The sequence below is a fragment of the Panthera tigris genome, chromosome A2 (assembly GCF_018350195.1).
Source record: "Panthera tigris isolate Pti1 chromosome A2, P.tigris_Pti1_mat1.1, whole genome shotgun sequence".
Taxonomy (NCBI): Eukaryota; Metazoa; Chordata; class Mammalia; order Carnivora; family Felidae; genus Panthera; species Panthera tigris.
In genome coordinates this window covers 95,888,077-95,914,200 of record NC_056661.1, presented here as the reverse complement: position 1 = coordinate 95,914,200, position 26,124 = coordinate 95,888,077, and the positions used below count along the sequence as shown (strand labels likewise).

The window sequence follows — 26,124 nt, the reverse complement described above, 5'->3', positions numbered from 1 at the left end:
TTTCCCAACCTGGATTTCTATCATCATAGTCCCCAATGCCAAGAAAACACAGGGTAGAGAAGCACATGTTTATATCAGTATGAAATGCCTCCACTGGACCCCAAGCTGGAAGCTATATCCCTTTAAAATGGAATATTCTTATAATAAAACACTGAATATGAGTGCTGTAATTATCTTTTCTTGAGCCTTCACTTGCTGTTGCAACAGTGAAATGTTCCTCTCCAGGCTATTTATATTGATTCCTAAATAACATAATGCACAGAAAAATAACTTCAATTCTATTTTTCCTCCTTTTTTAAGGGATTCTTCGTTGCTGTGATTTACTGCTTCTGCAACAACGAGGTAAGCATGCATTTCACATAATACCATCACTCATTTATATAAAGCCAGCACTTTACAGTTCCCAAAGGATTTCTGTACACATTTCATTTGCTCTCACTTCTACAGTTGACCTCGCAGGGTTTCATGACTTGAGGAATCATGTTTTTTCCATTACTTGAAGCTGCATCTTATCTGTGTTTCTATGGTACAATTGCAGATACTATCCAGACAGGCAGCTAAGTTCTGATTTCCTTGGATGGCACCTTAAGTTAGTCAGTTCCTTGAGCAGGAATCGTGAAAGCTTTTCTGGATTCCCATAGTAGGAGAAGTCATGCTCCCATTCCTTTGGAAAACCCAACTGCTCACTAAAGCAAAACCAATATCCAGCCAATTTGTCCTGCTTCGTCACTTTTTTTTTCCCATTGTTTGGTGCCGGTGTCATATCACTTATTCAACATTTTGAAAACAACCCTGAAGTTAAGACTCAAAAAGCATTCTCAAATAAGTAATTTATTATCTGAATATTTAGATCAGTAAAATCTAGAGATCCATATGGCCAGTGTTTTCAGGGGTGGGGGGAGTTAGTCAGAGTTCCCTTTCTTCCAATGAAATCTCTCCTGGGACCCCAACTGTAAAACATAAAAATGCCCCTGCTTACTGTCCCTGGGAAAGCAAACTGGTGGAACCACTGTGGAAAAACAGTATGGTGGCTCCTTGGAAAATTAAAAATATAAATATCATATAATCCAGTAATTCTACTACTGGCTATTTACCCAAAGAAAATGAAAACACTAATTCAAAGAGATAAGTGCAACCTTAAGTTTATAGCAGCATTATTTACAATAGCCAAGATATGGAAGCAGCCTGAGTATCCATTGATGGATGAATGGATAAAGAAGATCTGGCATATACATACAATGGAATATTACTCAGCCATAAAAAAGAATGAAATCCTGCCAACACATATGTTAATTATACTTGAATTTTAAAAAAAAGTGGAGCTGCTTAAACTTGTACCACAGAATATCCAGGGCTTCAAGAAACATGGTTTGTAAGCTCCCTCATTTTTTAGGTGAGAAGTCTACACTCCAGGAAGAACATGTGACTCGCACAATGTCACAGTCATAGTTGTATATTGTATAACGGTGACTAGAACCCAAATTTCCTGATTCTTAATTAAATGAACTGCATCTTCCACTGCTCTATAATATGTCCATGATTCCTCCCTGGAGATTTGTTGGCGTATGTTCTCTAGTTATATACCACATGAATTTTAATGCACAATTATTTTTTATAATTTTACATTAATTCCTATTAAGAATAATTCTATACCAAGGCAAATCAGATTTTGTTAAGAGATAAACAAAAATATTATTTTTCTATTACAAACGAGAATGGTTTTCTAACCATAATCAATTAACATTTAATTGATTCTCCATTCTTTATTTCTTCAGTTAAATAGTGAGCACCTATAATATTTTGCTGTTTTGTGACCTATTATTTATCTCCAACCTCGACATTGCATCGTGGGATTTTTGTCATTCTCATTCTCCTTTTTAATTGGTACATTTTATTCCTCCCTTCGTCCATTCATCCATAAACTCATTCCTTCATTCAACAAAAATATATTATGTATTCACTATTGCTGTGGGCTAGACTGAAGGCCTGGGATAGAAATGAATAGACATCTTTCTGCTGCCAGCTGTTAAAGTGTCTCTCTTCCTTTGTTTTTTGTTTTGTTTTGTTTTGTTGTTCATTTGTTTGAAGAATAGCAAAAACTAATAAAAAAATAAATAGGGCTTAGGTCACCTTATCTTTAATCAGTTTCTGTGAATGTATGTCACCTTATCTTTAATCAGTTTCTGTGAATGTATGTCTCTGTCTTCTGAGTTGTTACAGGTGCCATACAAAATAAATTTTCCCATCTAAAGCAATACCCATATAGGGCTAATATAAAAACCATATTCAGAAGGGGCATGCCTTGAAAACATTAGAGGATTGCAAAATCCTCTAGTTTGTAAAAATACCTCACTACTTACTATGTTTTAACCATGATGCTGTCTTGGGAGTGTCAGGCATAGAAAGCAAGCTGAGGAGTGCTCCTGAACAATTGAATGTTTCTAGTTCATTTGAGTATGTTATCTCTGCTTTTTGAAGTAAAGAAACTGTCTCCATTTTAATTAAGATTCTCTTACCAGGAGAAGCTACAAGTGTGACATTTCTAATAAGATAGAAATTGTTTACTGTGTCAAATGTAATGTCACAGCCCCATGAATTTTAGGCCTGTGGATCTCAGCAAGGCCCTCTGTGAACAACCTGAAACACAGGCAGGGCACTTGAACCTGCAGGAAATTCTTGCAGCTGCATCTGAGACAGAGTTGGGATTGGGCTTTGCCTACCAGAATGTTAAGAGATTTCCGGGGTTAATATGTCAGTTAGATTGTGAAGATTGAAATTTTCGTTTTTATTTTTTATCTGTATGTTATCAGCGATTCCTGTTATGCAAATGGATCAGATAGGATGAAAAGGATGATTTCCTGCTTCTAGTTGCTGTGGGCTAGACAGCAGGAAAGGAAGCAGGAAAGGAATTTGGAGCAGGAAAGGAATTTGGAGAATTACAGTAGTAGGAATCAGGAGGTAACCATGAGAGCGTGCTTATGGATCAAATAGTTCCTACAAGTCTTCCAAGAGTGTGGACATTGACCATCCAATTTCAATAAATTATTAACTATCTAAGGGACCTCAAAAAGATGATCACAGCTATAAAGATACTCAAATGTTTCCAAGCCACAGCTTAAAAATTGAGAGAGCACTAACAACACAGTGAATGTTCTCCCTTTTTCATGTTTCTTGCTATTGTCCATGCATTATGGCTAAAATAGTTTGTAGATCAAACTAGCATGATGAGGAAGATTTCAGTTTAAGATTGGAGTGTGCGAAAACTGACATTATGCTAGCACCCCCTGTTGAAACTCATGGTGGCTCGCCTCACTACTGAGGACCCTAGAGATCATTTTACTCTGTAGTCTCCTTGACCAGGCCCTGCCCCTGTTCTGATTACACCAGTTTTCTGAGGAGCCACCTGAGGAGCCTGGGAAGTCAGCCTCCTTTCTTCACACTGAGAAGGGCCTGTGAATCTGTCTTCAGCTAATGTCATAGCCACTGCTCAGGCACCAAGTTGGACATGGTACCAAGCCAAATGTGGGACTTCTTTATGAGGCTATCAATTTCTAGAACTGTGCTTTCAAAATCATAAGAGCAAGATTTATTATATTGGGGTGTTTCTGTTATTCCTGCTTTCTTTCTTCTCCCCATGTCCCCAGGTATTTCCCCCATGAAGGGGAAATGCAAGGTCCTTTGTGTCTCTGTATCTCTCTCTTCTCTTCCTCTGGGGCTTAGAAGGGTTTTGGGCTCCCCACTCCCCTTCCTGTCTGCAAGGAACTCTCCCTATGTCACATCCTGTGTGTTCTCTGTACTATGGCTTTTAGTAAAATTCTGTTTTCAGAGCAGTAAGGCTTTCACTTCAATGCAAAGGTAAGCTTTTCTATTTAGAAATTCTCACTCCATAAAACCTGGTTTTCAAAGCTTGTCCTTCTAGAGACTCAAGAAAGTCAGCTTGGAGACTCAAAGCTAAGCAATGATTTTTCTTGTTGTTGTTCCAGACCAGTGTTCTCAAACTTAAGTGTGCATCAGAATCACCTGGAAAATTTGTTAAAACACAGAGTGGTTGGCCCCAACCAGAAGAGTTTCCTATTTAGTAGGACAAGAATGGGGCCTGAGAATTTGCATTTATAACCATTTTCCAGGTGATGCTGATGCTGCTGATCAGAGAATACACTTGGTGAACCTACTCTAAACAAAATCTAATTTGTTCTTCAAGCAATGAATGACCTTCACTTAATGAATGAGAGGGTTGTAGGGTAATGTTATTTAAGAAACACAATAGTTAAATATTTTCAAAAATATTAACCTTATTATAGATGATATTTATTTATTTTTGCCTTCTAGAACAGGAAAGCTTCCCCAAACATAGGAAAGTAGGTAGTGAAAGGGAATTAGAAAACCTTGATCTTATAATCTTGCAGTACCCAATTACCTCAAACTGTAAAACATGTAAATTCTGTAAGATAAAGACTAGTAAAGATAATGCTCCCAAAGGATGAAAAAAATATCAGTGGCAACTTTATGAATAATATTCAGAAGTCCCCCTCAGCATCTAATTAACAGGATTTAATAGAGATCCAGCTTCAAAAAGTCATATAAAAGCATTTAAAGCATATAGTTACTTTTTAACTTCCCAGTGGATTTAAAGTGTTTTTAAAACTCATGATTTTTAATCTTAAATTTAGATGGCAGCAGGTCTATTCAGTTGTGGCATCAACAAGGGAAGGCATGAGGGAGGAATTTTGAAAATCTTTTCATCCATTGAATCAAAACTCCCTGGGAGAAATCCCACCTTCCATTCAACAGTATATAACTGCTGGTGCTTATACTGAATTTAAGCAAAACCAAGGCCAAGGATAAAAGCATTTAAGTCCAACCATGAAGATTGCAACCTGATTTTCTTTTTCACAAATGTAGAAACTGAGGCCCAAATGTACCAGCCTTATATAGATGGTTAATAGTAGAGCCAGGTGCAATAATTATGTCTTCAAACCCTCAGTCCAGGGCTCTATTTTTAAAGGTGGCAATAAATAAATTGATATAATTAGGGAAAATGTAAAGTGATCTGTGTTAATTGCTTTTAGAATGAGTGATGAATTTATACAATTCAAACTTTGTATATTTATCCCATTGGCCTCTTCTAACATTTCTGATGCTTTTCAGGAGCAATGAAAAGTCTCCCTGTTTTTTTCAATCAGATTCAATGCCCTTATTCATGTGATCAAAGCAGCATCAAGCCTAACCTGTGGTATTGTAGGAGATAATTGCCCTATTAAACTATAATTATTCAAGTGTCTTTTACATCCTGTTAAGGGCCTATTCTTATATGTGTGGTTTACAAATTGAAGCAGATTGTCATCTTCACACAAAAGAACAGGTTTATAATTCAGGAATGCAATTATAGAAGGCTATGAACATTTCTGTAATAATAATATTAAAAACATGAAATAGGTCTCAAACCCTTTGGCCTCATTTACGCAGGGTACTTCATTAAAATGCATGGGCACTCCAAAGGGGATTATTTTAAAAGAACAGGTGAGAAAAAACAAAGACTTTTTTTTTTTTGTCTGCTGGCACTTTTACAAACTCACTCTAAACTTACACTGTCTGCCTTGGATACTTCTAAATATTGGTGTAAGTTTTAGCTATAAAGACAATGTTGGTATTTGAGAGATGCTGAATCCACAGAAACTATCAGTTCCCTTTGTCTGGGGACATCGCTTCTCCAAAAATATGCTGAAACAATGTATTTCCTATTTCCTCAACAGGGCATTTGATGGTTCCTAGATTATGAACCTGGCATTTAAAACATTTAAGGACCTAGACTTAATAGACACTACACACACACATGCACACACACACACACAGGAGGAGAGGGAGACATACCAAGCATTATAATATAATGTAGCAAGAGCAATAATGAATGGAGAATGAGTGCAACAAGAGCACAGAAGAGACTCCTAACTCTGTATTAGGGGGTTAAGAAAAGTTTCCAGGGAAACAGAATTGAGTCCTGAAAACACAAGTTTTGGTGTTAGTGAAGGGTGGGGGGAGGGGCATTCCAGTCAGAGGGAACACAGTGAATAGAGGCCTGATGGGAAGAAACCATATAGCTGGTGGAGAGAGACCAGCAGTTTGTTAATATTGGAGAATCAGGGTCAAAGCAATAAGTGGCTTAAAACCACTTTGGCAGAGAGATGAGCCAACTCAGGCAAACGCAGTAGAATGATGGATGGGAATCTTCCACTTCTGCCTGATGGCAGCTCTGTTCCTGGCGTCTGAGTGCTCTTACGGGACCCGAATCCCTTCTATCTGTGCCTGGCCGAGTGACTGAAATGGAGGCATTTTTGGTAAATAGCTAAAGGACAAACCCATGAGGCCAAGATTTCAGGTCACCTAGGGTGTGGACTGAATTCCTTCTGAAAAGAATAACCGTGATCAAGTTCAGCCTATCTGGAGCATGTCTCCCTACTGCTATTTTGAATGGCACTAGCTGAGTGCAGGAAACCATAGTGTGTGAAGGAGTATATGGTTTCAATTAGAAATAAACGGACCTAATCTTTCAGGCTTCGTCTTCTCTTTGTGTCTTGACCTCTAGACAGAAATGTCTCAGAGGGTTAACAAACTAGTCAATACTCAGTTATTCAGCACTGTCCTAACTGCTTTTCTTCTTTACTGTTCTGTTCTTCCTCACCTGTACCTCTTCCATGGCTCCAATCCATCTTTTTCTCTCTATATATATATTACAGCTGACATTTGTACCTCTTCTACTGATTTGCTTACAACCATAGGAGGCAAAACACTTACATGAATCAGTTTTCAACCAGCAAATAGCCTTAATAAAGAGCTAGGTCTTTATTAAGTGCTAGATAATATTAAGAGAGACACTTGACTCTCTCAAATCCAGCCACATTGACTGGGAAATCCTTGGAGATGGTGGGTATAGGAGAGGAGTCAACGTGGGGACAGAACAGGAGAAAAAGTAGGGAATTACTGCTGCTATGCACCAGCACCATACTAGGTGATTTAAATAACCCCAATAAATCTTACTCATAACTCTGAATTAGTGTCATGATCTCCTTTTTAAAAAGGAGAAAAGCCTAAGAAAGAAAAAAACAACAACAACAACCATGGAGTCAACAAACTGGAACTCAAACCCAAAGAGCACAGTCTTTGGAGCATATGTGTAAACACTGTATGCTAGAAGACAACAGAAAAGATTAACTTAACTACTAAATTGAATTCAGTTCTGTAGAATGCAGAGCTAGGGAAGCAACATTATCGTCTGTGTTGTTTTCAGCTATGCTTACTGTAATTTTCAAATTTAGAACTTTCTGACTTTAGCATCTTCTCCCTTGTGCTCAAGATAGAGTTTATCATATTTATAAAGTATGTTTGATGAGTTTATTTACGTACTAGAAGTTTCTCAATAGAAAGAGATTGAAATTTTATTCTTAAAAGCTTGTCACTCCATTAACCGGAGTTTTACCTCGCACATCCGCTCTCAAGCCATGTTGGAGAAAGGAAAATCAACAGTATGAAGTCATTATCATAAAACCCAGAACTGTGCAATGGTTTCCATCATGACCAATAATGTGTAGGTTTAGATGAAAGTTTCTGCCTTACCAGAGGTGGTAGCAGATAAAAACTTCTCAAAATCTTTTCCTCTGATATGACATGTATACCATATTGGGTATGAAACCAAGTCAAATTTCATTGATTGGGTAGAAGAGCTAAAGAACAGACTTTTACTCAAAAGAGCAAATGACCTTGCCAGTGGTAGCTTAGGCAAGCAACTCACTTCTCCAGTTTGTAAATTCTTCTGCCAAGATGGTATGTTCCCCAACCAGAGCATATCCTGCACAGTCCTTTGGATCAGAATTACGATTCGATCTCCTTTAACCTCTGATGAGCTCCTAGAATTGTGCTCACTCATAAACAGCTCAGGTCCTTTCTGACAATTATACGAAAACAAGGTCACCTCTTCTCTTCCAGGTCCAAACCACCGTGAAGCGCCACTGGGCCCAATTCAAAACCCAGTGGGATCAGCGCTGGGGGAGCAGGAACCCCCGACGCTCTGCTGCCAACGCTGCAGCCGCTGCTGCAGCCGCTGCCGCAGCCGCAGCTGAAGCCGGCGACATCCCGGTTTACATCTGCCATCAGGAGCCCAGGAACGAAGCCGCCAACAACCTGGGCGAGGAGGGTGCAGAGGTCATCGCTTTGGAGATCATTGAGCAAGAGTCATCCGCTTGAATGTGAAGCTTACATCGTGATCACTGAGCCTTCATTTCCTGGGAGACAGACAGACCATGTGTTTAAAGTGATCCCCATCCTCCCAGGAGCTGAGCATATCATTCGTGAAGAATTATTAAGTGAATTTGTCCATAGTAAATCTGGAGAAAGTTATCCTTGGTACTATTGCTGTGGGAGACAGTCTAGGAATGGGGTCTCCCACTGCATCACTTGTGATCTCCATCTTTCATCTAGGACCGAGATGCAGATGTCATAGTAATGCAAGCAAAGTATCCAAGAGAAACACAACTAAATTGACCTAGTTCAGAAACAGGGTGCTCCTTGTTAATCTTGAGCCATTTATAACTTTGAAAAATCAAAATCACGGTCACTACTTTTCTTTTTAACTCTAGACTTTGAATTAGAATATTTCCGTATTTGGCTATGGATCTGATTTTTAATTTTTTTATTTCAACCAATTCCAATATTACTCAGATGTTTTACCATCCACACAATGTAAACCGCACAAATTACATGACCTCTGCAAGACCGAGTGGCTTTCTAATATAGAGATGACTAAGAATGTCGGGGGACAGACTTGCATTTGGCAGGAAGGTGTAATGCTCTGAATGAAAAAGAAGTTTAGAGTCAATTTGCTCAAAACATTAGATGGGCCACCTTGTTAATTGGTTTATTAATATCATACACTCAGTTTGGTTTTGGATAATCTTGTCCACCGAACAGGTCTAACTGCTGAAGGAGCTGGCCTTCATGTTGAATATGCTTTGGTCCTTGACATTTATCCACTGGGAGGTCACAAAGAATCCATCACTAAATTTTTCACAAAACTGCCAAAAATATAATTTCTAGTGGAAGAGAATATTCTCTTTAAAGAGAGTTTTCCACTTTCCTAAGCTCCAGGATTTATAAAGCAAATCACTCTAAGGTTTATAAAGCAGATTACCTCTTGCCCTTGGGTGCTATCTAGCAGTAAAAGATAAATTTGTTTAAGACTGGTAATTAAAAGACTCCATATAAATCCATTAACTGCCTTCCACCCAGCTTCAAAGCTTAACAAGATCTCCGACTTTTCTGGGAAGATTCAGTAGGGCTAATTAGAAATCAGTTTGTAGTTGACCTCTTGTTTGCTGCTATTAGCAAGACAGGAGGAGGAAAAGTAACTGCTACAAGTTTGACCATCTACCAGTTCATTTAAAATGAAAGTAGAGGTTCTTCTGAAAACCCAATATTATATTCCCACGTCTCTCTTCACTTCCTCAGTATAAAATCCTTAAAAATCCCTGAATAAACCAGTTATCATTGCTGGCACCTGAAATTCATTTGTGAATTTGCAACAGTAATCCGAGTCACCATCATTTAGTTTTGTGCTAAATGAAGAGATCCACCAAAACCCTCCAAATCTCAAGTCTCATCTATGTCCTTGATGCCACTGCCTTTCAGAGGTGATCTAGTTGTGGGAAAACAAAAAGTTGATTTGTTCTGGTTACATATTTAGTGCACCCGAAGAAAAATTATATTCCTTCAGTGAAAATGTATTTTGGATACTAAAGTGGCTTAAGCCTCCTTTACTGAATGTAAAGGAGGAACTGAAAAGAAGGTATTTTTTCAATCACAGTGTTTATGTAGTGGTGTTCCTATTTTCGTTTACAAACATGGAAAACAGAGTATTTGAGGCAGCTCTAGTACAAATGTGATAATATATTGCTAAATATTCTAGACATTATTGTGCTATTATAGTACGGGCTGAAAAACAACACAGCTTTCCGTAGAATTGTACACAGTGCCAAAATGATGTGAAATGCTTACGCTATGTATATCTATAAATTAATACAGAGTATGTTAAAAGCAAAAAGATGTATATGTGCCTATTTTTCTAAAGAAATATATTCTTCATCTTTCATTACATTCATCTTGTCTCCTGCTCATTCCATGTTCAGTTTTGTGGGGTTTTTTTTGTTTTTTTGTTTGTTTGTTTTTCATTTCAGCCATGGGCTGCTAACATCCCATTTAGTTTGTGTTACAAGAGGGGGAAAGATAATCCAAAAGCATAGGTTAGAAAACTTATGTGCAAAAACATCGAGATTATTGCCTTTGTCAGTGTGATCATCTAACATCTTCAATTTGACTATAAACTCCAAAGTACAGCTCTCATTCCCTTGCTAATACAAAAACCACACACAACCTTTGATCTATATTGCATAAGTTTGGGAAGCACAGCAAAGAAATCTAGGGCAAAAAGTATCAAATCCTTTTATTGTTCTTGACTTTTTTTTTTCATTATTCTGGGACGAGACTTGAAACTGTCCAATATCACATCAGATCATTAGAATTGTTACGATCATTGATTTTTAATATAGTTTTGGAGAGAGACTAAGGCAGGATAAAAGGCAACTAACTACATGTCATTAGAATGCATAAAGGCCACCACTGGAAAGGTTTTCATATCTGGAAAGCATGAAATGGAAAGATGAGGATGAAATTAGAACTGTGACAGACTAATAATGGGGGACAGGAGCCATCTGTAGGTTCTGTGCAGTTCAACTATTGTCCTCATAAGAGCTGGAGAACTTTTTCAGAAAAGATACATAAGGGCTATATCTTACTCTTTGTGTCCCAATAGGCAATACAGATGAATATTATTACCCTTGAGATCCTGAAAAACAAAAGGAATTTTCCATCATACCATAAAACCTGATTCTTCAGCAGGCAACCTGAACTCAGGTGGTCAGCTGCCCACCTGCTTTGATCCCTACTACAAAAAATCCCAAATAGGCCTTTGGGTACACATAGATATCATGGTTCTTAAAAGAGGAAAGATGTTGAGAAAGAAATAACAGAAATGCTATTGTCATGAGGCTCCAGCCTTTCTCATTCATTCCTTCATTCATTATCATTGATTCAACAGGCATTTCACACACCTTCCATTTAACTCTATGACAAATATTTATTTATCATAGTTATCAGGGCAAAGTTTCTTTGCAGTGGTGACTGCTTCTTTCCTGGGTCAATGGTATGTATCAAAACCTGCCAAGTCAACCATGACCCTAAAACCATAACCATGGATATCTTTGGGGTGGGAGAACAACGGGACAAATGTGGTTGGAACTGGTAGCTGAATGTGACCTTTCCTCCTTATTAGTACTGGGCAGGACAGCTCAAGTTACAAGAAACATTCTCAGAACAAGATCTCTGCATAAATACCTAGCAAGGACTCATTTTCTCAAGAACCAGGTCTAAAACAGTGATTCTTCCATTGGCTAGACTTATTATCGGGGAGTTAACACTTCAGACTTTCAAATAAGCATATTCATGAAGAGAGAAAATCAGAAGCCATATTTAGAAAAGCAAGCAGATAAACTCAGAAGGAAGGTCCATTTGTTATTTTGAAAGAGTAGACAAGATGCCTCCCTCCTAGTTTAAGTTTACATAAAATTGATTTTACTGAACTAATCCATAGATACCTTGTGTGTATGTGCAGCAGTGGGGCAAACATGGGGTAACAATAACTAGAAGCATAAAAGAAAGAATGATAATGTGTGCTTGTGAGAGTCAAGCAAGGTAGAAAACCGACATTTGAAAATGAAGAACTATCTTTCTGATTATTTCTGTTCTTCTGGATATAGAATTTACATGTGTTTAATACCTATGAATAATATGAAGCCTCAAAGGAGAGAAAACACAGTTCAACTTGGGAAGATTTTCTAACATCATATATTATTGCCCCATTGAGATTAGTGAGCATCTCTGAAAGATTTCAGAGATTTTTTATTATCTTAAGCATTGACCAGTCTCATTGGCCAGTCTCTTAGGTCACTGAATAGTGTCCATTTCCTCCCCTCACAGAAATTCAATGCCTTCTCTCTAACTTTCCAGAAATGCTTTCACTGAGACTCAAACTGTGCCCCAGCTCTTGGCTGACTGACCAGCAATGCCACTGCATGTCCCTGTAATCTCCTTTACTGAAGAGACTTCCTATTTTATTTGGAGAAATTGCTGCCAAATAAAATCTCAGAGTATTACAAGTGAAGCGCTGAATAGAAATTCAGTAAAACCAGTTGAGATGTCTTTAATGAGGGGAGGGGAAAAATATGTTCAAAATATAATGTCAGGAAATCTGTCTCCATCCACTCCTGCCAGACTGGCTAATCAAAACTAGTGCACCAGTCTCACACAGAGACCCTGCACCTAAACATACACCCAGCTGCAAACTCTTGAAATGTGTGCACAGCAGGGTGGGTGGTTACTCCCAGGGCTGCAAGCATTTCCCTCCTGTGCCCATGCATTACAGCTTCTGCATGCTGTCATCACAAGAGGGTTATTGTCATGGGGGCTTAATGTTATAGAGAACATTCCTTGCACAGAGATGATTTAAGAAGAAAAGAATAAAGAGCGGAGGCTGGATAGCTTGGTCAGTTGAGCTCATTCAGTTGAGCATCCACCTTTTGATTTTGGCTCAGGTCATGATCCCAGGGTTGTGGGACTGAGCCCCATGTTGGGCTCCACACTGAGCATGGAGCCTGCTTGAGATTCTCTGTCTCCCTCTGCCCCTCCCTGCTCACACGGTCTCTCTCTCTCTCAAATAAATAAAATGAAAAAAAAAAAAAAAAGAAAAAGAAGAAGAAGGACAAGAACAAGAAGAAAAGAAAGGAACACCAATCACTGAAAAACTATAGTCAATATGAATAGATTTATGGGGTGCCTGAGTGGCTCAGTAGGTTGAGTGTCCAACTCTTGATTTCAACTCAGGTCATGACCTCACAGTTCGTGGGATCAAAGCCCTGTGATAGGCTCTGTGCTGACAGCATGGGGCTTGCTTGGGATTCTCACTCTCTCCCTCTCTCTTCCCCACCCCTGCTCGTGCGCACACACACACACACACACACACTCTCTCTCTCTCTCTCTCTCAAAAAAAAAAAAAAAAAAAGAATAGACTTACAGACATTAGCTTACCTACTCTTTGTAACAACTGAACCTGTTTTTAACCCCATTTTAGTGATGAGAAAGCTAAGTGAAAAAGAAGTTAAATCATGCATCCACCACAGTCACCTGATTACTAAGTGGCCAGGCTAGGATCTGAATCCAGAGTGCGCAGTGCCTTTGCTTTTTAAATGGTCGTCTTGGTTGGCCCTACTGCACCATCCTACACTTACTAAAGTAAGACTCTTTCCCTCTTAACTCTACCAGATTGTTGTCTCCTGTTGATTGAGAGGATGGAAACAGTTCACAATATGTATCTTCTTTGGTCCAAAATTAATTCATGGTCCACAGATTCCTTCAAATATGAGTGGATTTTAGATGAAGTGCATATTTCTATAGTTTAAAGGGTTTCTTTCTATAGTGATGACTTCTTTTTCTATCCAGAGATTTTTTCACATACAGTGCTGGTTTGGTGCTTTTCCATTTCAGATATTTGGGAGACAAAACATGCTTTGGGAAACTCTCAGTGACACACCAGGCCTAACTTGAGGTCTGCAGACTGTTTGTAGGCAGACTTCCATGTACTGATTTTCAAGAATGGAGGCCTGAACTGACAGGACAGTAAAGACCATGAACATACATTCACCCATAGAACTCAGTGCTAGGTGATGAAGGGAGGCAAAGAGTGGGGAAGATAGAGGCATGGGGAACTATAGGGTCAGCCAAGAGGGCAAACTAGTTAGGGGGGCTGCTAGCTCCAACTCCAGACATCAACCCTGGAGAAGCTACAGAAACAGAGGGGACACATGCATTTCAGGAATTAGTATTTAATGGTGGGGGGAGAAAAAGGAAAAGGAAAAAAAAAATAAAAATGAAACTCTAGGCTTCTCAAATGAGTGTGTATTTTGAGGAAGGGGGGGAGAGCAGTCTAGAGAACAGCTGGAGGCCACTGCAATAAAGAATAGGATAGAGGAAAGAGTTTTATTATGTTCTGGTCTTCAACTTCTCATCGCTCTGGGACATCACCTACAGCAATAGGCCCCCTGCTGGTACCAGTGTCCACAGAACACTCTCAGGGCAGCACAAAAGCCCTAAAGGAGTAAGGAGTTCATGAAAACAAATAAGTATGCACTAAGCAGCCAAACTGGGCATTCACTCCTGCCCTTCCTTCTTCTCCAACACCACAAGACTGGCAGGTTATAACACGGGGGTGGGGTGGGATGAGGGGCAGTGACCAGGTATAAGTTGTCCAGGTAGAGTAGCAGCACAGGAAAGTATCTAGGATACTCCAAGGTGACTAGATCTTTACCCTGGGGCTCACTCCCTCCATTCTCCTTAAATTCACCAGGATCCACAAAGCCATGACTTGGTCTTTGGCTACTCCCCAAAAGACATTAGAGACTATTTACTCCAAAAACAGGAACTCCTCGGCCAAGACAATTAGACATCTCAGAAATACAACCATTCCAAAGGAAGGCCAACAAACTGAACAAAGTATACAATAGAGATACAATAGTATACAGAGTGATTAGGAAATGCTGATGAAAAATTCCAAATAAGCTTGAAAACATATATTGATGGGCATAAATAAAAATTATTAGCAATACAGAAAGAAACAAGAAATAATATAAAAGAACCCAGGGGAATACTATTTATGAAAAATGCAATAGCTGAAATAAATAACTCTACGTGCAATAATTGAAATGAATAACAGTTAATTAGTAAGATGGACATTAGTAAGTAAGAGGATCTGACTAGGAATCTCCCCCAAAGGATGCAGTAAAGAATAAAGAGATAGAAAATAGAAAAGAAAAACTGAGATACAGAGGTAGAAGTGCCAATGTTAGACAACAGGAATCCCAGAAGGAGACCAAAAACATATAATGGGGAAGAGGAAATACTTGAAGAAATATATTTTTTTAATTCTCCAGAATTAAAGAAAGATAAGAGACTCAGATAAGAAAAGTTAAATATTAACAAATAAATACCCCACACTAAAATCCGTATTGATGTTGACAAGATTGGGACAAGATCAACATGATAATCAAACAAGCTAAAGCTTTTTTTCTTTTATTGGTGCTCTGTGAAGGGGCAGGGAGGATAAAGATTGGGATAATTAAGAACGCAATATGGGTAAATAAACATGAGTATGGGTCTCTAAATGTATGAAATAGTCATAATATAACATTATAATAAAGTGGTTGTGGTCACCAATTAATAACAGAGAATCTCATATTAGATTTAAAAAAATAAAGCCCCACAATGTGACACACACAAGACAAAAAGAAAACAAAAGTTTGGAAATGGGTGGGAAAAGTTATGCTAGGGAAATATAAACCCAGAGAAATGTGGGGTCATCTCTTAATATCGGACTAAATAGAATTCAAAACAAAAAAATCATAAAGAACAGAAAGAAAATTATGTACTAATAAAAGAAATAATTGCACAAGAAGATTATAACCATCATAAACTCATATGTACCCTAAAATACAGCTTCAAAATACATCAATACTGAAAGAACTTCAGGAAGAAATAGGCAATTTACCAGTTGTAGTTGATAATTTTAACACACCTGCTTCAGAATCTGATAGGTAAAGCAAATATTACAAGTGTTACAAAAATATCTGGAAAATATAACTACCCAAACTCAACCTATTGAAAATATATTAGCTATGCTCAACAAACAGGAAACCTGCATTCTTTTTGAGTATAGACAGAATGTTTACAAGAATAGCCATCTTTAAGATCATAAAGAAAATCTGTATTCATTCCAAATGATTAATACCATTCAGAAGATCTCAGACCATAAAGCAATATAATTAGAAATTAATAACAAAGTTATAGGTTGAGCAGTCTGATGTTGGAAATAATAAATATTTTACTATAACGTCTTAAAAATTATAGAATGGTGACTGACTTATATTAGTATCATATTACTTTTAAATTTATGAGACATACCTAAAGCAGTTCTTTGAAGGACACTTAGACTTTTTTTTTTTTCCCAACCTAAATTAGTTATTTAAGCCACCTCCTTCCTTGAGCAAAGGGATGGAAGATCAGTACATTGGTCATCATTTGATACAAGTAAGGAAGGTGAGCATAAGGTCCCATATACTTTTCTAGCCCGTGTGCAGAGTCATGGTCCAAACCAGTGCTGTGGTCCCCACTGGGTAATGGGAAGGACACTTAAACTTTAGACACATTTATCCAAGAAGAAATAAGAGGGTGAGCTACAGAATGAAAGCAAAACAACATAAGAAGAAAATGTTATGTGAGAAAGTCCCTTGAGGCAATGGTATTTTCCATGTACTCTATCAGGCAAGATATCTCAGAATTCATGCCCCACAAAGGTTTATAGGCCAAATTAAGATTGCTCAAATCATGCAGTTTTTTTTAATCAACTGAAAACACTCAATGAGAAATTTAGAGAAGAAGATCTTAGAATAGAGTACGGCAAAATAGACTAACCATACTACCTGAATCCTTAGTGTTTGCATTTCTTCTCTGGGCCATATATTCCCATAGATATGAAGACCAGAGTTGAGGTTTGAGCAGTGAGGCACAGAAGAGGAAAGATGCCTAGAGCCAACATATGGTACTTGATCCACCAGACAGATGCAAGACTAAGTACTCATGGCTACAATTGTAGCTTGCCAATTACCATAATTAACAGCTATGGGTTTTATCTTCATTTCTTGGGCAGAGGACAACAGGAACTACAATAGATGTCACCATTGATGGCATATTTAATCTCATGACCACTGAATGTCTTAGAAGCCTAATGTATATGTACAGTATCACTAATACTGGGGTTTGTATGCCTTGGTATCTTTAGTGATCTTAAATACTTGGTGCCTTGTCGTCCCTCCATATCTTATAGTCTATGTTAAACACACATATGCTCCATTCAAATTATTCTACATCTAATATAGCTCACAGGTTACTAATCTACTTATTATTCATACTTCTCATTTACTTTCTTTGTCTTCTATAGCAGAATTAAATGTTCTAAATAACTCATCACACATGTACTTCAAGGGATATAGGTTTCAGAGCAGAAGTCAATAAAAAAGAAAGAACAAAAAAGAGAAGGACAACAAACCCAAATATTTAGTTCTTCAAAAAAAATTAAGGAAAAAGGCCTCTAATGAGACTGATCAAGAAAAAAAGAGGATAGGATGCTTTTACTGTAAAAATACATAATAGGGTTGCCTGGGTGGCTCAGTTGATTAACTGTCCAACTTTGGCTCAGGTCATGATCTCAGGGTTCATGAGTTTGAGCCCTAAATCAGGCTCTGCACTAACAGCTCAGAGCCTGGAGCCTGCTTCAGATTCTGTGTCTCCCTCTCTCTCTGCCCCTCCCCTGCTTATACTCTGTCTCTCTTTCTCTCTCTCAAATATAAATATTTAAAAAAAAGTTTAAATACATAATAAAATGATGAATAATTAGGACACCACAGAGATTATAAAAGCAATAAGAGCATTAAAATTTCTGTATGCTATACAACCATATGCTAATACATTTGAAAACTTAGATGAAACTAAATATCTAGAAAATATATATATAAATGGGAGAAATTGGACACAAAAAACAGAAAACTTCAATAAACTAGTCAAACACCAGTCTTAGATGGTTTTATGGATAAGTCCCATCAAATTTGTTGAGGAATTGTTAATTTCTGCCACAAAATATTTTCCAGATATACAAGATTTTCCAGAATATATAACAAAGGTGATACCACAAATCAGGGGAAAATAACGATTTGTTTAATAGATGGTATTGGAAAAACTGGATCACAACATAGAGAAAAATAAAATTGGATCACTCCTTAAGAGTCCAGGGATATTAAATTTCTAATGATATAAGGTAAATATATGCATTTATAAGGCACCTGGGTGGCTCAGTCAGTTAAGCATCTGACTCTTAATTTTGGCTCAGGTCATGATCTCACGGTTCATAGGATTGAGCCCTGTGTCAGGCTCTGTGCTAACAAGATGGAGCCTGCTTGGAACTCTCGCTCTCCCTCGCTCTCTGCCCCTCTCCCACCCTTGCAGGCACACATGTGCTCCCATGCTCTCTGTCTCAAAATAAATAAACTTAAAAATACATATGCATATATACGTATGCATATATATGTATGCAAAAAGAATATGTAAACAAATAGCTTGATGGCAGGGAAATATTTCTTAAACAAATAGCATAAACCAAAAGGCAAAAAAAAAAAAAAGAATTTGTTTACTTTAAAGTAAAGATACCTAATCAACAAGAAACAGTGTTCCTTATTAAATAGATATCTTTAATTGGCAAATGATAGGAAGCAAGATAACATTGATTTAATAACTAGACCATAAAAAGAACTTTCACAAATCAACAAGAAAAATATTGGCATGGGATAAGCACAAGCAGGTTACAGAAGAGGTCATCCAAAAAGTTAAATAGTATATGCAGATATGCACAAAATCCTTAGTTAGCAGAAAAGTGCTCACTAAAACAATAATGCCACTATTAGATATGGGAACATGTCTATTTCCAGGGGGAACCACCAAGGTCTGTACCTCATCTTGTGAGAGAAGGGAAACAAAGTGGGCATTATTTTTTACTGATTCAAAAGTTTCACAGATGAGGGGTGCCTGGATGGATCAGTCAGTTGAGCGTCCAACTCTTGATTTTGGCTTAAGTCATGATTCCTGGGTTGTGGGATCCAGCCCTGCATCAGGCTCTGTACTGAGCATGGAGCCTGCTTAAAATTCTCTCTCTTTCTCCCGCTGCCTCTCTCCCCTGCTTCCACTCTCTGTCTCTAAAATAAGAACAGGATAGGATAGGATAGGATAGTATAGGATAGGATAGGATACGATAGGATGATAGAATAATAATAAGTAAATAAATAAATAAAATTTTAGAGGCAGAGCCAAGATGGCAGAACAGCATAGAAGTTTTTTTGTGTGTCTCGTGTCCATGAAATACAGCCAGACCAACACTAAACCATCTTACACACCTAGAAAACTGATCTGAGGATTAACACAACAATCAGCACAACCTGAACCACAGAATTCAGCAGGTACGTGGCACGGAGAGGTGAACTTGGGGAGAGAGAAGCTGGTGGCAGGCAGGGAGCCACTTTTGCAGGTGGAGAGAGGACAGAGACTGGGGGTGACAGGGAAGAATACAGGAAAAGCACCCCTCCCCAATAGCAGCTGGAGAGAAAGTAGAAAATTGGAAACAGCCGCAGGGACTAAACTAAAAAGGGAGAAAGGAGAAAGGAGAGGGTTTAAATTCCATTAAGACTGTAAACAAGGGGAGCTTAAAGTCTGCAACTCCGCAGCTCCATACCTGGCAGTGCTCTGGTGGGAAGGGCGAATCCCCAGGAACAGAGTGGGATCCGAGAGGTTCTCGGTCCACACGGGGGAAAAGCGGTTCCACTGATGGAAGGACATTTGGTGGAGACTGTCCCAGCAGACCCCAGAAAATGGCCACATTCGCTGGTGCTGGAACAAGGTCATTAAGGGTGAAGACTGGTGCCAGATGTGTGTTGTGATTTTCCACAATCCCTGAAAAGCTGCTGCTACACTATCTCGTGAACTTTTTCTGTGGTGAGCTGGTACCTGGCGGCAGTCTTTAGGCACCAGCAGCAGCAGGGTCCCGCAAACATTCCTGGGTGCAGCCGACATTCAGCCATTGCTTGGAGAGACCCTCCCACAGAGGGGCTGAATGGGTCAAAGCTGCAGTCCTTCAGAAGTAAGGGGCTGGGGAAAACAGCCACATCGGAGACAAAACTCGGGAGAGAGGTACTGCCTGGGGCTTGGTCACGAACAGTGAAGAAGTGGGGAGTGGACAAAAGCTGAAGACAGAGGATGGGTGTGCGATTGCTGATCTGGGAGAAAAGAATTCGGATACTGGAGCCTGGGTAGCTGGGTGACGCCATTTTTTTTACCACTCCTGCACATGCTCATAGGTACTACGAGCACCTGCAACAATCCACCACAGTAGACTAGCAGTGCCATCTGGTGGAGAATGGAGCCATTATACTGAGCCCCGCCCAAATAGGCCAACCTCTCTCTTCAAGAACACAAGTCTCACCACCTACTTAGTTTATGGACTATAAAGCGCTACATAATCTGACTTCTAGGGGAAAACGAAGTAATTTCAGTCCTATTTCAATCTGTTAGCAGATCCATCTATTCAATTTTCTATTTTTGTTTTTTTTACACTACTTTTCTTTTTCTTGAATACAGAAAGAGAAAAAATTCATTTTTATTTTCAATTTTTATTAAAAATATTTTTAATTTTTTTACTATATTTTTTACTTTTGTGTAAATTTTTTTCAAATTCTATCTTACTTCCATCATTTTATTTTAGTCTACTTCGGTGTATTCACCTTTTCAAATTTTCAAACGACTTCCTTTTTTTTTTCTTTTTCTTCTTCTCTTTTTCATTTCTTCTCTTTTTCTTGAATTCATGCAGAGAGAGGAAAACTTCATTTTTACTTTCAATTTCTATTAAAAATATTTTTCTTAATTTGTTTTACTATATTTGTTGCTTTTATGTAAATTTTTTAAATTCTATTTTACTCCCATCATTGTATTTTAGTCTACTACAGTGTATTCACTTTTTCAATTTTTCAAATGATTTCTTTTTTCTCTTTTTCATTTCTTTTCTTGAATACAGAAAGAAAAAAATTCATTTTCCTTTTTAATTTTTATTAAAAATATTTTTCTTTAATATTTTTATACTATATTCTTTACTTTTGTGTAAATTTTTTCAAATTCTGTTTCATTCCCATCATCTCATTTTAGTCTACTTCAGTATTCATTTTTTCAAATTCTCAATTTCCTTCCCCCCCAACCCCGCCTTTTTTTCTCTAATCTGTCAAACCACTTTCAACGCCCAGACCAAAACACACCTAGGATGTAGCCACTCTGGAACACAGTATGGAGGTTTCTCAAAGAACTAAAAATAGAACTACCCTACAACCCAGCAATTTCACTACTTGGCATTTATCCAAGGGATACAGGTGTGCTGTTTCAAAGGGACACATGCACCCCCATGTTTATAGCAGCACTATCAACAATAGCCAAAGTATGGAAAGAGCCCAAATGTCCATCGATGGATGAATGGATAAAGAAGATGTGGTGTATATAATCAAAAAGGATGAAATCTTGCCATTTGCAACTACATGGATGGAACCGGAGGGTATTATGCTAAGTGAAATTAGTCAGTCAGAGAAAGACAAAAATCATATGACTTCACTCATATGAGGACTTTAAGAGACAAAACAGGTGAACATAAGGGAAGGGAAACAAAAATAATATAAAAACAGGGAGGGGGACAAAACAGAAGAGACTCATAAATATGGAGAGCAAACTGAGAGTTACTGGAGGGGTTGTGGGAGAGGGATGGCCTAATTGGATAAGGGACACTAAGGAATCTTCTTCTGAAATCATTGTTGCACTATATGCTAACTAATTTGGATGTAAATTTAAAAAAATAAAAAATAAAACAAGTAAAAAAAAATTTTTTTAGGGGCACCTGGGTGGCTCAGTCAGTTAAATGTCCACCTTTGGCTCAGGTCATGATCTTGCGGTCCGTGAGCTTAAGCCCCACGTCGGGCTCTGTGCTGACAGCTCGGAGCCTGAAGCCTGTTTCAGATTGTGTGTCTCCCTCTCTCTGACCTTCCCCCATTCATGCTCTGTCTCTCTCTGTCTCAAAAATAAATAAACGTTAAAAAAAATTATGAAAAAAATTTTTTAAAAACAAGTTTCACAGATGATATATATTTTAGGACTGGACAGGTATCCATATTCAGGGGAAAGCAATCCTCCTCCAGTTCATTGGGAGACTAGAAAGAATAGAGAAAAAAAATTCTGAAAGACTAGAAAAAAAGCAAAACAACGTTTGGAACTTAGTGACTAGAAAAATACATAAAGAAGCGGTAACTCTCGACCTGATTTATATGACAACTATGTGGTCAAGGAGGGTGAAACTAAAGCACTTAATCAGCAATGACAACCAAAAACCCTACCAATAAAAAACTCAATTAATAACAAGAAATAACCCCTGGACTTAGTATATGCTAAAATAGTTGAATCAGAGAAAATACATTGTGCGTTTAAAAAGTGAATAAATCTCCATTCTAGAACAGTGAGTATGTTGATGTACTGATAAGTCAATCATCACCTCTCCATTCACACCACCATCTAAGAGAATCTGTTTTCCACCCATGCTTTGGCAGCTATGTTTAGGCCAGATGATCTCACTGTCTGCCACAGCACATTGGACTATAAGCAGACACCTAACCTAAGCTGAACTAGTAAAATTCTCTCTGTCTCAGGAATCCTAACTAAGAGACATAAACACTATTAATTACATGGTGATGGACTTTGGAGATAAAAGTCCACAAAGATCCTGATTTGGTAGCCATTTTTAGCCATAAATACAATGATAAATAATGAGAATCTGGAGAACAAAATAGACAGACTGAGGGAATAGAGACAAAGAGCTATGATGAGAGTGAGAGAGTAACAGAGAAAGAGAAAGAGAAAGAGAAAGAGAAAGAGAGAGAGAGAGAGAGAGAGAGAGAGAGAGAGATGAGGGGAGAGAGAGGGAGAGTGAGAGAAATGGAAAAAATAGCTGCCTGATTGCTATCTCTGAAGAGACCTGGCTGTATTTCCAACAATTGGATTCTATAATATTGCCATGTATTCTTACAATTAATCGCTCTTTTCTTGAAATACTTTCAGTGGATTCCTGTCCAAATATCACAATGTGCCCTGACTAAGATAATTGGCTTCTTAGAACATATGTCTAAGCCCTGAACAAAAACTTGCCAAGGCTAATTAAATGCACCAGACATACTCTTCTTACTCCTATAGGAATGAATAGTAATGTCATAAAAAAAATGTTCCCTGTGAGAGGGTTTTAGGTAAGAAGCGGAGGGTCATGGAAGCACAGATGGTTTCATCTCTTCTTCCAAATGATGGTAGTAGCTTTGTCAGGGAAAGAAGATAAAATGAAAGGAGTCCAAGCTGAGGATATGAGTGAAAAATAGAATTTGGTTTTCTGAATTTTATTACAATAGTACATTGAGTCTCTGCTGAGGAGCTGCCGGCTCTACCTAAAGGCTGAGAGGATTCTACTGGGCAGAAAACTTACTGGTAAAATTCAAAAAAAAATGTTTTTGGAACTAAAAAATGAGGACGAAAGGAGTAATAGTGCCCAGATACTGCTCCACAACTTTCTCTGGAGGGCCCCAGCATGCCAGATAAAGCAAACCGAAGAAGAATAGGGAATGTTTCATGGAAAAGTATCTGGGAAGAAAGTCAGAAATAATTCTTCTATCCTACAAATCTATATGACAATGTGAAGTGTGGTAGTAACAAAGTGAATCAGAAACATTAACACAAATAGACGAGTACTGTCACATGAATGTTACAGAAAGTTGGAGAGTCAACAGCAATAGAAAGATGTGATGTCATGTGTGTATGTCTGCATGTATGTGTATAATGTGTATAATGATGTCAAACACATAAGTTTTATTATATACATATATTTTTTAACTCAACTATCAAACAAGTGAAAGACCAGAATACTATATTGAGAATATATGGAAAAATCATTGATATGCCTATAAAACCAACAGTGGACCTAATGAGGAAGGGGAAAAGAGCATCAAAAGAAATCAGCATGGTATTCATGAAGCTCTCTAAGTAAGATACAGAACATTATGTATCTCGTGAAATGTGCACAGCTGGAATTCCTAGTTCTATTAGTGGTTCGTTAGGTAGTTCAGATTCTTTCAGAAACCAACCAAGAACTTCGATAAAATATTAAAATCATCTTGTTAAAAACAAAAAATGAAAACAAGAAAAAAACCAAGGCACAAAATCAAAAGTGGATGGAAAATAATAATCCAGAATCATGAGTGCTCCCAGAAGTCACTCACACATTGAGGGCATTTGTTGATGTGAACCTTAATTTTGACAGATAAGGAAGACAGACAACTTAAAACAGAAATCCCCAATAAGCTATCATCCCCAAAATCCTGTCAGGATTCAGAAAGAGGGTAAATTAAAGTGAAATAATTTATGGAATTACATTCCATCCCACTCTTCAAGATAAACTAGGGAATTTCAACTCTTGAACTTAGTTTAAGTTCTTCAGAAATACTTGTGCTGTCCACTGGTGCTTTAGCAAAGAAAACCTAAATGTCCTGGCAAACTCAACTGTTCTATTTTTAAAAAATGTAAGTGTAAGCTTTGCCAATAGTAAAAAAAAATTGTATGTAAAGTGTAAAAAAAAAGTGTATATAGATATATATGTGTGTGTGTGTGTGTGTGTGTGTGTGTGTGTGTATATATATATATATATATATCCTGTGCAGCACACAGTCAAAAATGACTAGGCACGTAGGAACAAGGCTACATGAAAAGAGCAGGAAAAAAAATAGACTTGCAAACACATTAGATATTTAAATTGTTGTGTGTGTGGGCTATGAAATAATTCTGCTATGTTAAACATACAAAAAAGACAAGATATCTGCAAATGATAAAAAAAAGTTTAAGTAGTATGCTAAAAGAATCAAATACAATTTCTGTAATGAAAAATATAATAATATTTGGGAGACAGTATATGAGTTTAATGGACAATAATAAGACAGAAGTGTAGAGGATTCATGGACTAAAAGAAAAGTGAGAATACAAGGAGCCAAGATGGCAGAACAGCATAGAAGCTTTATGTGTGTCTCGCATCCATGAAATACAGCCAGACCAACGCTAAACCATCCGACACACCTAGAAAACCGATTGGAAGATTAACACAACAATCTGCACAACCTGAACCACAGAATTCAGCAGGTATGCGACATGAAGAGCTGAACTTGGGGAGCAAGAAGCCCCGGAAGGTAGGGAACCACTTTTGCGGGCAGAGAGAGGATGGAGACTGGGGACCAGGGGAGCATACGGGAAAAGCACCCCTCCCCAATAGCAGCTGGAGAGAAAGTGGAAAATTGGAAACAGCCACAGGGACTAAACTAAAAAGGGAGAAAGGAGAAAGGAGAGGGTTTAAATTCCATTAAGACTGTAAACAAGAGGAATGCAAAGGCTGCAACTCTGCAGCTCGATACCTGGCAGTGCTCTGGTGGGAAAGGTGAATCCCCAGGAACAGAGTGGGGTCCGGGAGGTTCTCGGGCAACATGGGGAAAAGCGGTTTCACTGCTGGAAAGACATTTGGTAGAGACTGTTGAAGACACCTGGTCCCAGCAGACCCCGGAAGGCAGCCACATTCGCTGGTGCTGGGGCAAGGTTGTTGAGGGTGAAGCCTGGTGCCAGATGTGTGTTGTGATTTTCCATGGTCCCTGAAACGCTGAGGCTACACTGTCTCTCAATCTTTTTTTGAGGCAGGCTGACACCTGGCCGCAGTCCCGGGGCACTGGCAACAGCAGGGTCCAGTGGGCGTTCCTGGGTGCAGGCGACATTCGGCCATTGCTCATTTGGCCATTGCTCAGTGAGAGCCTCCCGCAGAGGGGCAGAACGGGTCAAAGCCGCAGTCCTTTGGAAGTAAGGGGCCGGGGAAAACAGCTGCATCTGAGACAAAACTTGGGAGAGAGGTACTGCCTGGGCCTGGTCACGGAGAGTGGAAAAGCGAGGAGTGGACGAGAGCTGAAGACGGAGGACCGGTGCGCGACTGCTGATCGGGAGAACAGACTGGGTAGCTGGGTGACGCCATTTTTTACCGCTCCCGCGCATGCGCATGCGCACTAACCAGCACTGCAACAATCCACCCCAGTAGGCTAGCAGCGCCATCTAGTGGAGAGCAGAGCTGTAACACTGAGCCCTGCCCAACTGCGCCAACTTCACACTTCAAGAACACAAACCTCACCACCGGCTTAATTTATGGACTGTAAAGAGCTACGTGGACTGACCTCTAGGGGAAAACGAAGCAATTTCAGTCCTACTTCAATCTGTTACCAGGTT

General features: G+C 38.6%; 1 protein-coding gene across 1 annotated transcript in view; it reads left to right on the top strand.

Moving 5' to 3' along the window:
• Window positions 1-8,292, top strand: part of CALCR (calcitonin receptor) — a 59,421-nt gene extending 51,129 nt beyond the window's left edge. Inside the window, exons 11-12 of the mRNA XM_007076701.3 lie at window positions 301-342; window positions 7,981-8,292. Coding sequence (XP_007076763.2) covers window positions 301-342; window positions 7,981-8,238 — 300 coding nt within the window. The 3' untranslated portion in view covers window positions 8,239-8,292. The remainder of the gene's footprint in view (window positions 1-300; window positions 343-7,980) is intronic.
• Window positions 8,293-26,124: the final 17,832 nt, after the last annotated feature.